Source organism: Salvelinus namaycush, chromosome 2 (genome assembly GCF_016432855.1).
Source record: "Salvelinus namaycush isolate Seneca chromosome 2, SaNama_1.0, whole genome shotgun sequence".
Taxonomy (NCBI): domain Eukaryota; kingdom Metazoa; phylum Chordata; class Actinopteri; order Salmoniformes; family Salmonidae; genus Salvelinus; species Salvelinus namaycush.
The window spans coordinates 58,997,035-59,010,009 of record NC_052308.1 but is presented as its reverse complement, the minus strand read 5'-3'; the positions used below and the strand labels follow the sequence as shown (position 1 = coordinate 59,010,009).

The 12,975-nt window shown below is 40.7% G+C and overlaps 1 protein-coding gene across 1 annotated transcript; it reads left to right on the top strand.

The window, feature by feature from the left end:
- Positions 1 to 3,131: 3,131 nt before the first annotated feature.
- Positions 3,132 to 11,620, top strand: LOC120065124 (myelin and lymphocyte protein-like). Its single transcript, XM_039015884.1, has 4 exons — positions 3,132 to 4,515; positions 6,122 to 6,289; positions 7,295 to 7,417; positions 10,825 to 11,620. Exons 1-4 carry the CDS (start codon positions 4,435 to 4,437, stop codon positions 10,897 to 10,899), a joined length of 447 nt encoding a protein of 148 aa, XP_038871812.1. The 5' UTR covers positions 3,132 to 4,434; the 3' UTR covers positions 10,900 to 11,620.
- The last annotated feature ends 1,355 nt before the right edge of the window (positions 11,621 to 12,975 follow it).

The following is a 12,975-nucleotide window of genomic DNA, read 5'->3' as shown; positions in this document are numbered from 1 at the left end:
TTATCTAACTCCAAATCTATCCTTTTGTAAAAAAAAACATGTTGAAAAATGTGAGAGCTCACATGCAGCTGTGTCTCTCTCTGAGGGGGGGTGGGACTGTTAGGCCCGAAACGAAGTCGAGGGCTTGCATACCGTGCCAATATATCCTCCAAACACCGACTTTGAAGGCATTATCACTTTTATACAATGGGTTACCAACATATTCTAATAATGATTGACATATTTTAATTAACATGTATTTGGATTCATTTATTCATACTATTTCATCCTTCCACAAGATATAGTCCCGACACAAATCTAGGGTTGCTAGAGACGGGACCCAGTCGTTTAGTCTTTTTGTTCTGTATCTATGGACGCTACCCAGTCGTTTGTTCTAAATGTTCCATTGCCATACTGGATGGCAACGTTCTTATCCCTTGCTTGCTAGGTAGCCAACTACGGCTAATTTACAGAACATCAACAAGCCAGAATAACAGCAAAGTAGCTTTATAGTAGGATTTATTTGGATACATCTATAACAATGAGCTAATGAGGCGCAATTTCGCCTGGCATAGAAAATGTGCTCACTCGTCAGGACACTGTTGTTCAGAGGAGCTAGCCAACAAAACAGCTGCAGTAACACAATCACTTCAAACTGAAGCTGGAAAGACTGCAAATTAGCTGCGTTTCATTTTACCTTTTTTCAATGGATTTAAAAATATATATTTATCCATAAAATTGATGCCAACTGATTCATGATTTCGACTGGCTGAGAAACGCTGCCTGCCTGTCTGTCTCCTCCCCACTCCTGACACGTTCATTACTATCGGACAGCAGGAGATCCAATTTCAATATTGAAACAATGTTACAAATGTCGGAGAGACCGACAGCAAGGTTTATACACATCTCAGCTGTTGAAAACTAAATTTTAGTCTAAAAGAAATGTGAGATAATGTCTAGATGCCTTTTATAGTGGAGATCAAGTGTATAAATTGCCTGGCTGGGCTGATGTGACCGTGGATTGTGCAGTCAGATGGAACAGAGTAAATAGGCATTTTAATGTCATAGATTTAGCCGGTGGCAACTTGTGGAATAGACACGGTCTGGAATGCGGTTTTAACCAATCAGCATTCAGGATTAGACCCACCCGTTGTATAAATCTTATTATAAACTGGGTGGTTCGAGCTCTGAATGCTGATTGGCTGACAGCTGTGGTATATCAGACCATATATCACGGATATGACAAAACATTTATTTTTACTGCTTTAATTACATTGATAACCAGCTTATAATAGCAATAAGGCACCTCTGGGATTTGTTGTATATGGCCAATATACCACGTCTAAGGGCTGTATCCAGGCACTCCGCGTTGGGTTGTGCGTAAGAACAGCCCTTAGCCATGGTATATTGACAATATACCACACCTTGTGCTTTTTTGCTTAATTATTGTTATCTCATTTTGAATATTCAATGAGGGTTATTGATGTCAACCGCCTGTATTCAATAGAGAGAGATGCTAGGCTACTAGTGTAACAGTATAACTTTAAACCGTCCCCTCGCCCCGACACGGGCGCGAACCAGGGACCCTCTGCACACATCAACAACTGACACCCACGAAGCGTCGTTACCCATCGCTCCACAAAAGCCGCGACTCTTGCAGAGCAAGGGGCAACACTACTTCTAGGTTTCAGAGCAAGTGACGTAACTGATTGAAACGCTACTAGCGCGTACCCGCTAACTAGCTAGCCATTTCACATCTGTTACACTCACCCCCCTTTCAACCTCCTCCTTTTCCGCAGCAACCAGTGATCCGGGTCACGGCACCAATGTAACAGTATAACTTTAAACCGTCCCCTCGCCCCGACACGGGCGCGAACCAGGGACCCTCTGCACACATCAACAACTGACACCCACGAAGCGTCGTTACCCATCGCTCCACAAAAGCCGCGACTCTTGCAGAGCAAGGGGCAACACTACTTCTAGGTTTCAGAGCAAGTGACGTAACTGATTGAAACGCTACTAGCGCGTACCCGCTAACTAGCTAGCCATTTCACATCCGTTACACTAGCAGATAAAACTTTTTTTTTCAAGTTGCCGGGATGTCACGCGTCCTACTTATATCATTATACTCGTAACAACTTAAGCATTACAAAACTTCTATTCGATCAAATAAACCTCACGTAGCAAATAAGCCATTCATTCTCATTGACCTCCACACAAAAACTCCTTGCTTGGGGGGTGAAACAACGAAGCAACGCTTTCTGCTGGCGGGAGACAGATTTTCCCCGGAGTTGGGACTCTCCCGCTCTGAAGAAGCCAACAATTTACCATAAGACTTGAACAAGAAGGGACAGCTCTTAAGTAAGCAAAAGAATATCCACTAGGTGGCAATGTATACCCAGGGCATGTTAAGAAAGCATTTCTATATGTTCTTCATGGAAACAAATGAGAGGATGGCTAGCTATACATGTTGTGCTGACTTTAAAATAGGTTGCAATAGGTTTAACAGTGACCATTGGTTGTCAAACAATACTTTGATTGAAAATATCCTTACCCAAACCCATGTCACTCATAATTTCCTGTACATGGGATGGTCACACAATTTTTAAATGTATTTAATTTTATTTAACCTTTTATTTAACTAGAACAAATTCTTATTTACAATGACGGCCTGAAAACATGAAAAAGTTCAAGACACCTTCTCTCATCACATTCACACAACCATACATGAGTAAGGGGGTGTTTGCACATCAAATTATATTTATTGTATTACCAGTTTAAAATGTTCCATAAGACAAAACATAACCATATAACAACATAGCACTGTCATCCTAAAGGTGCCAGTTAATTTATATCCTTTTCCCACTACTGGGCTGAGCCAAGTTGAACTGTACTGGGTCAGCCTGGTTCTGCCTCCACCATAGTCACTGTGGAACTGAGCTGGGTCAGTATGATAGTGTGAAAGGATAATAGTTCCCTCAAACGACATATTTGTCACTTGGAGAGTGGCCTGCCTGGTGACGTTGGTGTGTAGTGTCTCGTCTGGAGACATGCCCATACAAACTTCACACACACACACACACACACACACACACATGCACTCAGGCTTCGTCTCAATTGGTACCCTATTCCCTATGGTGAACAACTTTTGTTCAGAGCCCTATGGGCCCTGTTCAAAAGTAGTGCACTAAATAGGGACAGGGTTATATTTGGGACGTACATTACTGTTAAACCACAGAACAAAAAATTATCATGTTTTGCAGCAATACCCAGTTAGATCAATGGGGAAGGTTTGCGGCAACTTATTATACATTGGATATTGTCTAATAGGATCCTAGCTACATTATTCTACACGTTGTTAGTGTTCAGTTTATAAATTGCCTACAAAACAATGGATCATTTTAAAGTATAATAACTGCCAAAATAAGGGAAACACTTGAGTAAACGAGGGATACAAAGTATATTAAAAGCTGGTCCTTTCAGACTAGGCAATGCTCAGTTGCCTATTATTTTGGCTAGAAGAAGAGATCTCAGGGGGATTAAAGTGTGTGTGTGTCAGTCACCAGATCTCAACCCAATTGAACAATTATGGGAGATTCTGGAGCTGTGCATGAGACAGTGTTTTCGAAAAAAAACACCAAACGATGGAATTTCTCGTGGAAGTATGGTGTGGCATCCCTCCAATAGAGTTCCAGACACTTTAAATTTATGCCAAGGCACATTGAAGCTGTTCTGGTGGCCCAGCGCTCTATTTTAAGAAACGTTATGTTGGTATTTCCTTTATTTTGGCAGTTATGGCATGATCATTTGAAAAAATTCACTTTAATTTATCTTAATTGTCCTAGTAGACAAATCGGACCACATATCCCTCTGAGAAAATTTTTGTTATTGTATTCTATTCTATTGAAAAAAAGTCTGAATAGAACGGAATATAGTTTTTCAGGAACTACCCGTTTTACAGGCAATAATTATGTCTTTCTGTGGATAACTGACTAATTAGATCAGGCATTTTAACAACTTTTTTTAGGACAATTGTCTCACTCTCACACAATGACTAAAGCATCTATTGTAAAACTATTTTTTCGATCTTGAGTTTTAAAATTAGGAGTTGATCACTTGTTGCTCACTCGTGTTGATTTGGCAAAGGCACACTTCGAGGGTGAGTTTGTCAACAGTTTGGGTGTGACGAATGAGTCAAATTGAAAAAATGTATAGCGCGGCTTCTACAAGTTCAGACAAACTTCTTGAATACATCATTGATATGACTAATTGGGTAGGTTAGCTTACAATTCACGTGTAGGTAAACTACAAAACTGGTCTTTATTTGGTCGGGTGTGACAGTCAGTTATCGGGATGGGAAAGCAGGTTTTTCAAGTTGGCACCTCTTAAAACGGGCACCTGCACCTGTTCTACCATTACTACATTTGAGGTGCGCGAAACCAAAGGAGAGCAACCATGACATCAACTACAGAGACTTTACCCAGTGGACTAGGAATATGCACAACTATTCCAGACATTTTCTACCTACCGGAGCTTGTGAGTTACAATGGTTTACTGTTTTTGCTAGGCATATATTGTATCGAAACGTGATAATATTTTAATGACGTCAATTGACGTACTTCCCATGGTCGTGCACCTGTAGAACCTTTTTACGTGTGTTCCAATTTGCGACAAAATGTTGCCTCTACCCGCTGGGCACAGACGTAAATTCAACGTCTATTCCACGTTGCCGTAATTTCATTTAAATTACGTGGAAACAACGTTGATCGAACCAGTGTTCACAGTGGGTAGGAATGTTTGGCTGGGTCTACACAGGCAGCACAATTCTGATATATTTTCCCCGCTAATTGATCTTTTGACCAATCACATGATATCTGTGAGCTGATCTGATTGGTCCAATGACCAATTAATGAAAATAATTGGTCTGCCTGTGTAAATTCAGCCCATGTTGTTCTTATGATTTGGGGAGGAACATAGCCTTTATGTATGGACTGTATGGGGTGCATTTTCTACAAGTCATCATTCAGTAAAACACTTATTTGATATAATGTAAAATGCAGGTTGTTTTTTTAGAAGAAGTGTGCGCCTTGTAGTTGTTATTATGACTATGAGTAGTACTTCTACCGAACCATCACATCTAGTATAGAAAGTGTGTGACATTTCAAGATGTCCTGGTATTAGTTTGTAGACATTTCACAATCACCCCAAGCATCCACATTCATGCTGACATCTCAGACCACTGGTGGAATGTTGTATGCCTACCTTTGCCATTACCTGGCCCTGATACAATAGCCTGGTCATAGATCCTGTCAGTTCTATCATGTCAACTCCTTGTCTTACCAAACATGTTTTGTATGACAAGGAGTGGCATGATGGCACAATCGGACTGGACCATGGCTACTGACAAGATATCCTAAATGAACAAGACAGGTGGATTCTGACACACACACACACACACACACACCCTTCTTTTGCATTCCCAGGCAACAGATTGATTGCTGGAGCTTGTCAGGGTGGAGTAACAGAAAGGGTGTGACTTGATGACAAACAACTAATTGTACCTTTTCATAAATCGTATGTCATAGGGATTAGGGAAGGGCAGGCCATTGTTGGTTTTCTAAGGTAGGTCTTGGTAAATGATCATCTGTTTACTTCACTATGTTATATAATTGATTACAACAATGGAATAAGTGCTATTCCAGTAGTGTAGTTTTAGCTTCAGGAATGCCAATTTTGTTTTCTCCCCAAACTCACTAATAGCACCAAACGAGTTCCTATGGTGTCACAGATCTGCAAGGTTTTCTTTTAATATCCCAGTCCCCCCCAAAAAACTGCATACTCCAACATTTTCAAACCAATGAAACAAAATAATTGTAGGAATACACTGTATCTCTTACTACCAAGGCCACTGGATGTTCCACTGAAAATACAACCTAACATGATTTTCCCACTTACCCTGGCTGTAGGGGATTCCTCACGTTTTTTGGATATGCTGTATATTGTTCTCAATATTTCAAATTCATATTTCGTTTTTTGAGTATTACCATAGGTGCAAATCTAATTGAGTGGAACAATTGACTTCTTTCAATTTTAATTGAATGGACCATAAAACCATTTACTCTACTGCAATGCTTTGTTTCAGGTCTTTGGAGGTCTGGTATGGATCCTGGTGGCATGTACACTGGTGGATCCCATCAACCCACAGGGCTGGGTGATGTTCGTGTCCGTCTTCTGTTTCACCATGACCTTCATCTGGATGTGCATGTTCGCCTTCGGAGTGCATCGCAACAGCGGGGGATGGGCAACTGCTGTGAGTCTTTCCTGTTTTTTTGGGGGATGGGGGGGCGGAAGCACCATGGATAGATTTGTTTAATCGACTAACCAGATGAAGGATAAGTTCAAGGAGCACACACACAAATAGTAATATAGCATGTATATTTCATTTTAAAAATCTAGTCAAATTGAAGGGGCAATCCTGGGGAACTATTCACAATGAATTAGCCAGGAACCTGGCTTTGTCGAAATAGAAAATGTATTTGCACTTAATATGAATTACATGATAGTTGGCATACTAGACCTAGACAGAGAAGGAAAAGCAGCAGAAGCACCTGAGTATGAAATCATTTAAAAAAAAATATAACTAGGCAAGTCAGTTAAGAACAAATTCTTATTTTCAATGTCGGCCTAGGAACAGTGCCTTGTTCAGGGGCAGAACAACAGATTTTTACCTTGTCAGCTCAGGGATTCGATCTTGCAACCTTTCGGTTACTAGTCCAACGCTCTAACCACTACGCTACCTGCCGCCCCAGTTATGATGGCTCTCTTTGGAGGAGGTCCACTATATTCAACAGTCGTCCTTGCCATTGATAATAAATATATGTATGTATTGATGATGAAAAGTGTACTTCTTCAGAAAATACTAGATCTCATAAGTTATAGCCATAAGGCAGTGTTTCCCAATCCAATCCTAGTGTGTACCCATTTTAGATTCCATCATTAACACACCTGATTCAACTAATCAAAGGCGTGGTGATTAGTTGAATCAGGTGTGCTAGTGCTGGGCTAGAACTAAAATGTACACACCCTGGAGGCTGGCCAGAAATGGATTGGGGAAAACTGGTCTAAGGAAAAGAAATGTAGCGCTGGCCCAAGCAGACTTCAACCGTGCCCGTGCTCTTGGCTGTAAGATAATCTTCTGGCTCCAAAAAGCAGTCACACTGCATTGTTGGTTAAGTTACACCCCAGATCTTTTTCCATGATCCAGTCAAACGCAGTGAAAATAATTTCCTCATCCTTCCCTTTCTATCTCACACAGGACTTTGCATACCACGGCATTGCAGCTTTCTTCTACCTCAGTGCCTCAGTGGTTCTCGCCAAAGTGACCCTGGATAAGAAAAATGGAGCCCTCTTTGACTATCGACTTGACATTTCTGCAGTGGTAAGTCTTCCATAACAGCAAATCTTAGGAAATATATAGGGATGCCAAAAACAATCTAAAATGTTAATGTATTTCTCACTGTAACAGTTCCTGTACAGCTTAGTATCAAATATGATCCATTAGTTTCCCTGCCCCTGACTAGTTTCCCAGTCCCTGCTGCTGAAAACCATCCCCACAGCATGATGCTACCACCACCATGCTTCAACGTAGGGATGGTGCCAGGTTTCCTCCAGACGTGACACTTGGCATTCAGGCCAAAGAGTTCAATCTTGTTTTCATCAGACCAGAGAATCTTGCTTCTCATGGTCTGAGAGTCTTTTGCCAAACTCCAAGCGGCTTTCATGTGCCTTTTACTGAGGAGTGCCTTCCATCTGTCCACTCTATGATAAAGGCCTGATTGGTGGAATGCTGCGGAGATGGTTGTCATTCTGGAAGGTTCACCCATCTCCACAGAGGAACACTGGAGCTCTGTGAGTCAGAGTGACTATCGGGTTCTTGGTCACCTCCCTGACCAAGGCCCTTCTCACCCGATTGCTCAGTTTGGCAGGGTGGCCAGCTGTAGGAATCTTGGTAGTTCTTCCATTTAAGAATGATGGAGGCCGCTGTGTTCTTGGGGACCTTCAATGCTGCAGAAATGTTTTGGTGCCTTCCTCAGATCTGTGCCTCAACACAATACTCTCTTGTACGGACAATTCCTTTGACCCCATGGATTGGTTTTTGCTTTGACATACACTGTCAACTGTGGGACCTTATAAAGACAGGTGTGTGCCTTTCCAAATTATATCCAATCAAGTTGTAGAACCATCTCAAGGATGATCAATGGAAACAGGATGCACCGGAGCTCAATTTCGAATCTCATAGCAAAGGATCTGAATACTTATGTAAATAAGGTATTTCTGTTTGTTTTTGTTGTTGAAACTTCTAAAAACCTGTTTTTGCTTTGTCAGTATTGTGTGTAGCTTGATGAGGATTTTTTATTGATTTAATCCATTTTTAGATTAAAGCTGTAACATAACAAAATGTGGAAAAAGTGAAGGGGTCTGAGGACTTTCCGGATGCACTGTGTCTTGCCTAAGGGACAATGCCAGGATCACACAATGATGTTAAAGAAGTTGAACCAACTTGGGGTGTTGAAGGATACAATCATTTAAAGTAGATCCTAATAGGCCTACGACTACGCGGTATAGCTATTTGTAGGCTATAGCCTAATGTACATACAAATACATATAGCTTAATATCATTGCACTGCTTGCGAGGAGAGCTTTTGTTTGCGAGGAAGCATTTCATTGTTTTGTGAAGCTTACACTACGCTGTATCATAAATAAACTTTGATTCGATTAACTTGAACACATGGTTACAACATGCCCTATAACAGAATAAAAGAAAACAGAGAGGTGAACTATAAATTCATATAATTTATTTGCATAGATTAACATGCTATCAAATCAATTGACCAAGTAGTGAACATAAATCATTACTATGTAGAATTGCAGGAAATCTGTTTCAAAACAGCCATTATTCAAGCCTTTGTTGTGGTGTATTCATGCATCTCAATAAACTATAAACTAAATGCATTATTACCTCCAACTTGGCCCAATTCACATTTCCATTCGCCCACCTTGACATACTGTCCCAAGCTAGAATGGGGCCCGCGTCTCAACCAATAGGCAAAATATCCCAAGCAGGGCTACAGCAACTTCCAGAGAGGGTCAAGCTGCTTGGGCTTTGCGGTGGCCACTCTGGTTTATGTGTCCTCGGCAGAACTGTGTAACCAAGTAGTCACATATTGTTCTGGTTTCCACTGCACAAGAGGTGGTATGGGGAATTTTGTGAACATCAAGGCAGATACACAATGAATTTGGACCTTGAGCTTGTTGGTGTGATGATAAGGTTCATGTGGCTGAACCCCCTCTAACACTCAGCCGAGCTGCAGATTTTTAAAAAAGTGGTCAAGCCTCCGATGGGCCTCTCCAGTGCACAGACTCTGTAACCTACAGTTCTTCATCATTCTCGCCCCCGCTAGAGAGAAGACAGGGAAGAAACCACCATTTACCTACCTCTAGGCTGCTATACATATTTATTTGGTTTACATGAAAAACTATAGAATGACAGTTTTATTGGTAATTAAATAGAATTTATTTAGAATTTATCAGAATACATTTTCCAGAAATAGGGACCAGCTGTCTGTATTCTCAAATCAAAAAAAGTGAGGGAGCACTGGTCCCCTGTGCTCTGGCAGCAAAACACCCCTGGTCCCAGACTCCCAGGGGATCTGTTCTGTAGATCCAGCTACATGCCTCAATCCAAAATGAATGGGTAAAAAGCACCATATAATTTCAAGGTTTTATTCTGTGCTTATTTTCCCACTATGCATATTAGTTTGAGGCATATAGCTGGATCTACACAACTGATGGTATGTGGGGTGGATTCATTTGACACCTGAAAACGAGTGTTATGTCCCTAAATCATAATTTGTCAATGTTTTCACGACTCAAAAGTGGTCTGGGTTCGAGTGGACAAAACATTAAGAACACCTTCCTAATATTGAGTTGCACCGCCCTATTTGCCCTCAGAACAGCCTCAATTCATCGGGGCGTGGACACTACAAGGTGTCGAAAGTGTTCCACAGGGATGCTGGCCCATGTTGACTCCAATGCTTCCCACAATTGTGTCAAGTTGGCTGCATGTCCTTTAGATGGTGGACGGGAAACTGTTGAGCGTGAAAAAACCAGCAGCTTTGCAGTTCTTGACACAAACCGGTGAGCCGTTTTGTCTCAGTTGTCTCAAGGCTTAAAATTCCTTCTTTACCTGTCTCCTCCCCTTCATCTACACTGATTTGAAGTGGATTTAACAAGTGACACCAATGAAGGATCATAGCTTTCACCTGTTCAGTCGATGTCATGGAAAGAGCAGGTGTTCTTAATGTTTTGTACACTCAATGCATTAGGAGGCCTCAATCCCAAAGTAAAAGGAATGATTGAAAGGATTTCATCCTCTTTAATTAGTTACAGATTCGACCACAGAATAATTTCCTTTTACGTACAGTAATATTTAACTAGAATTCTGCACTCCTAAATTGAAGTCACCGTTTCTGCTTGAACTCATTTTGGTACTCTTGCTTATTAGTAGGGATTGTGGGCATTCAACTGTCTAACAGTAGGCTAGATTATGTACTGAGTTCCCCAAACTTGTGCCTTTTCATTGTGTGTTTGTTACCCATCCAAAGGTGGAAGATAATGTTGCGATTTCAATCAAACACCTACTGACCTTGTCAAGGAGTTCAGATCTCTTGGCCTAACAGGTGTTGGGTTGACAGTCACTGGACCAGAGTTTGAGTCCTAGTTGAATATCTTTATCTGTGCAATGTCACCCCCGCTTGTTGCTGATATATGTTCTTACTCTCCCAGGTGTTCTCTTACGTGGCCACACTCCTCTACTTCATCCACACCATATTTTCGGCCATGAGGTGGAAGTCCTTCTAAACTAGAACGATGCTAAAGGCCTCAGTCAAAGAGGAGAAGGTCTTAAGTCTACTATTGGAAACCATGGAGGGCTGTGGTGTAATGTACCGCATGGCCTATACCCTGAGGTAAAGAAGAAATCTACCTGCTCTGCATCCCAATTCTCTATCATTCTCCTCATTCTCCCCCTACATATTCAAAAGCAAATGATTGGTTTAGACTAGAGGGAATTGCCATCATAGGCCTACATGTCCTTTCTTTTTAAATTCATGAAGGGAAGTGAACATATGCACTATGCACACTTAGGGTAGACGGGTAGTAAAGAACCAGATCCCTCTCGGAGGACTAACCCTACGAAGCAAACCTAAAATTAAAAAGTAATGATGGCTACTAAGTCAATTATTACAGTTACAACATTTTTTATTTTACAATTTTTTACTTTTATAATTTTTTCACTTAATCTTCCACATTTTATTGAACAAACCAGAAATGTAAAATGTAATGAAATGTTTGTTTGCTTGTTTTTATATGCTTTGCTACTGATAGCATTTTTGTAAAATGTTGATCCTGATGGATCCACCTACTGTTACGTTCTAATAAAGGTGTTATGAAACATTGTAAACCTACAGTAGGACACATTAGTGATACTAAATAATTGTTTTTAATATAGCTAGCTCTCTTCAAATACCCAAAGTGTTTGTAGCCTCATAGACCAAACAAACAATAAAATGGTTAACCAGTCTATCTTTAGTTTCGGAGTTGACAGCTGTTAACGACAAAATAGGGTCGTGTTTCACCTCCAACAGGGTTCCATTTCAAGCCACGGGTGATGTCTGGTATTGATACTTATACATTTTTCATCAGGCACAGTGTTAGGTGAATCAAGAACGCAGCTTCATTCTAATCTCCTTTTCCCCCGAGGGTCCATTTTGTCAAGTCAGAGGACCTAACAAAAGGGTCACGGATCTCTGGGACATGAAATGTGCTTTAACCTGTTTATTGCAGTGATGTTTTTGTTGTATTGTGTGTCACACGTATCAGGTGCATTCTTATCTTTCTTAATATTCTTATCTCTATGGTCGTCCCCATTTCTAATAACAGGTACACCACACCACCTAGTACTGTTTCCCACTGCAAGGCACTGGTGTATGCAGTCAGAGTGAGACAGGTGTCACTACCTAAGGTAGAATAACATTATTCACAAACATATTACATCAGCAATATCATTTGGTGACATTTACTATGGTAGTGTAACATGTTGGCATTCAATGTGTGACATACGCCCACTGAAAAAGGTTAACACATTTACTAAATTAAGTAATAAAGTAGGATTTTATTTAGAAAATTTGAACATGGGGCTTAATTTACATTGTGTACACGAACATAACAGGTGTTGTCCAGCGTTGCTTGCAAATCTTGTAACACTATTGTGTCAAAGACAAGTGGCTGTGGAACATGAATAGGTGCTAAGTAGTGTTTTAGTCTAGATGCTATCAGGTGGGGATCAGTATCTTTCTGTAAGAAGGCGGGGTGACTCATGGACAGCTCTAGTCTGAAACCAGAATAACCTGAATCTGAATGTCCTGGCAGAGGGTGTAAATAAAGTTGGGGCTGGGTGGTTGGGACACACATGTCATTGGGACCCATTGGAGCAAGCATGCTACACACACACACACACACCATTTTGAGTGGGCAGTAACTACTCCCGTCAGAGGTTAAGGAAATGAAAATCACCATATGACTTGTTCATATTATACACCATGACTCATACTGTTGCCATGAATTAGCATCGCTATTTGGCTGATATTCTGATTTGATACTGATTGTATGCCCATGAAACACACAGGTTCACTTACATACAGTGAATCAGAGAACTACAAATTGTGAAATACAATGAAAATGTAGAACCATTGATATTAGATTTTATACTTTCATCCATTTATGGCGCATGCATTTATTTTATCCATATGATACACACAGGTTAATTTACATAAAGTGAGTCAGAGGACTAGAAATGGTGAAATACAATGAAAAACAGTATTTAAATGAATCATCACTTAATGTACTGTAAGTGAACCACACACGACAAGGCGTTGC

Coding starts and splice junctions, on each gene's coding strand:
- LOC120065124 (XM_039015884.1), top strand. CDS start 4,435: ATGACATCAACTACAGAGACTTTACCCAGTGGACTAGGAATATGCACA. Junction 4,516..6,121: donor TTTTCTACCTACCGGAGCTT/GTGAGTTACAAT, acceptor GCTTTGTTTCAG/GTCTTTGGAGGTCTGGTATG. Junction 7,418..10,824: donor GACTTGACATTTCTGCAGTG/GTAAGTCTTCCA, acceptor TTACTCTCCCAG/GTGTTCTCTTACGTGGCCAC.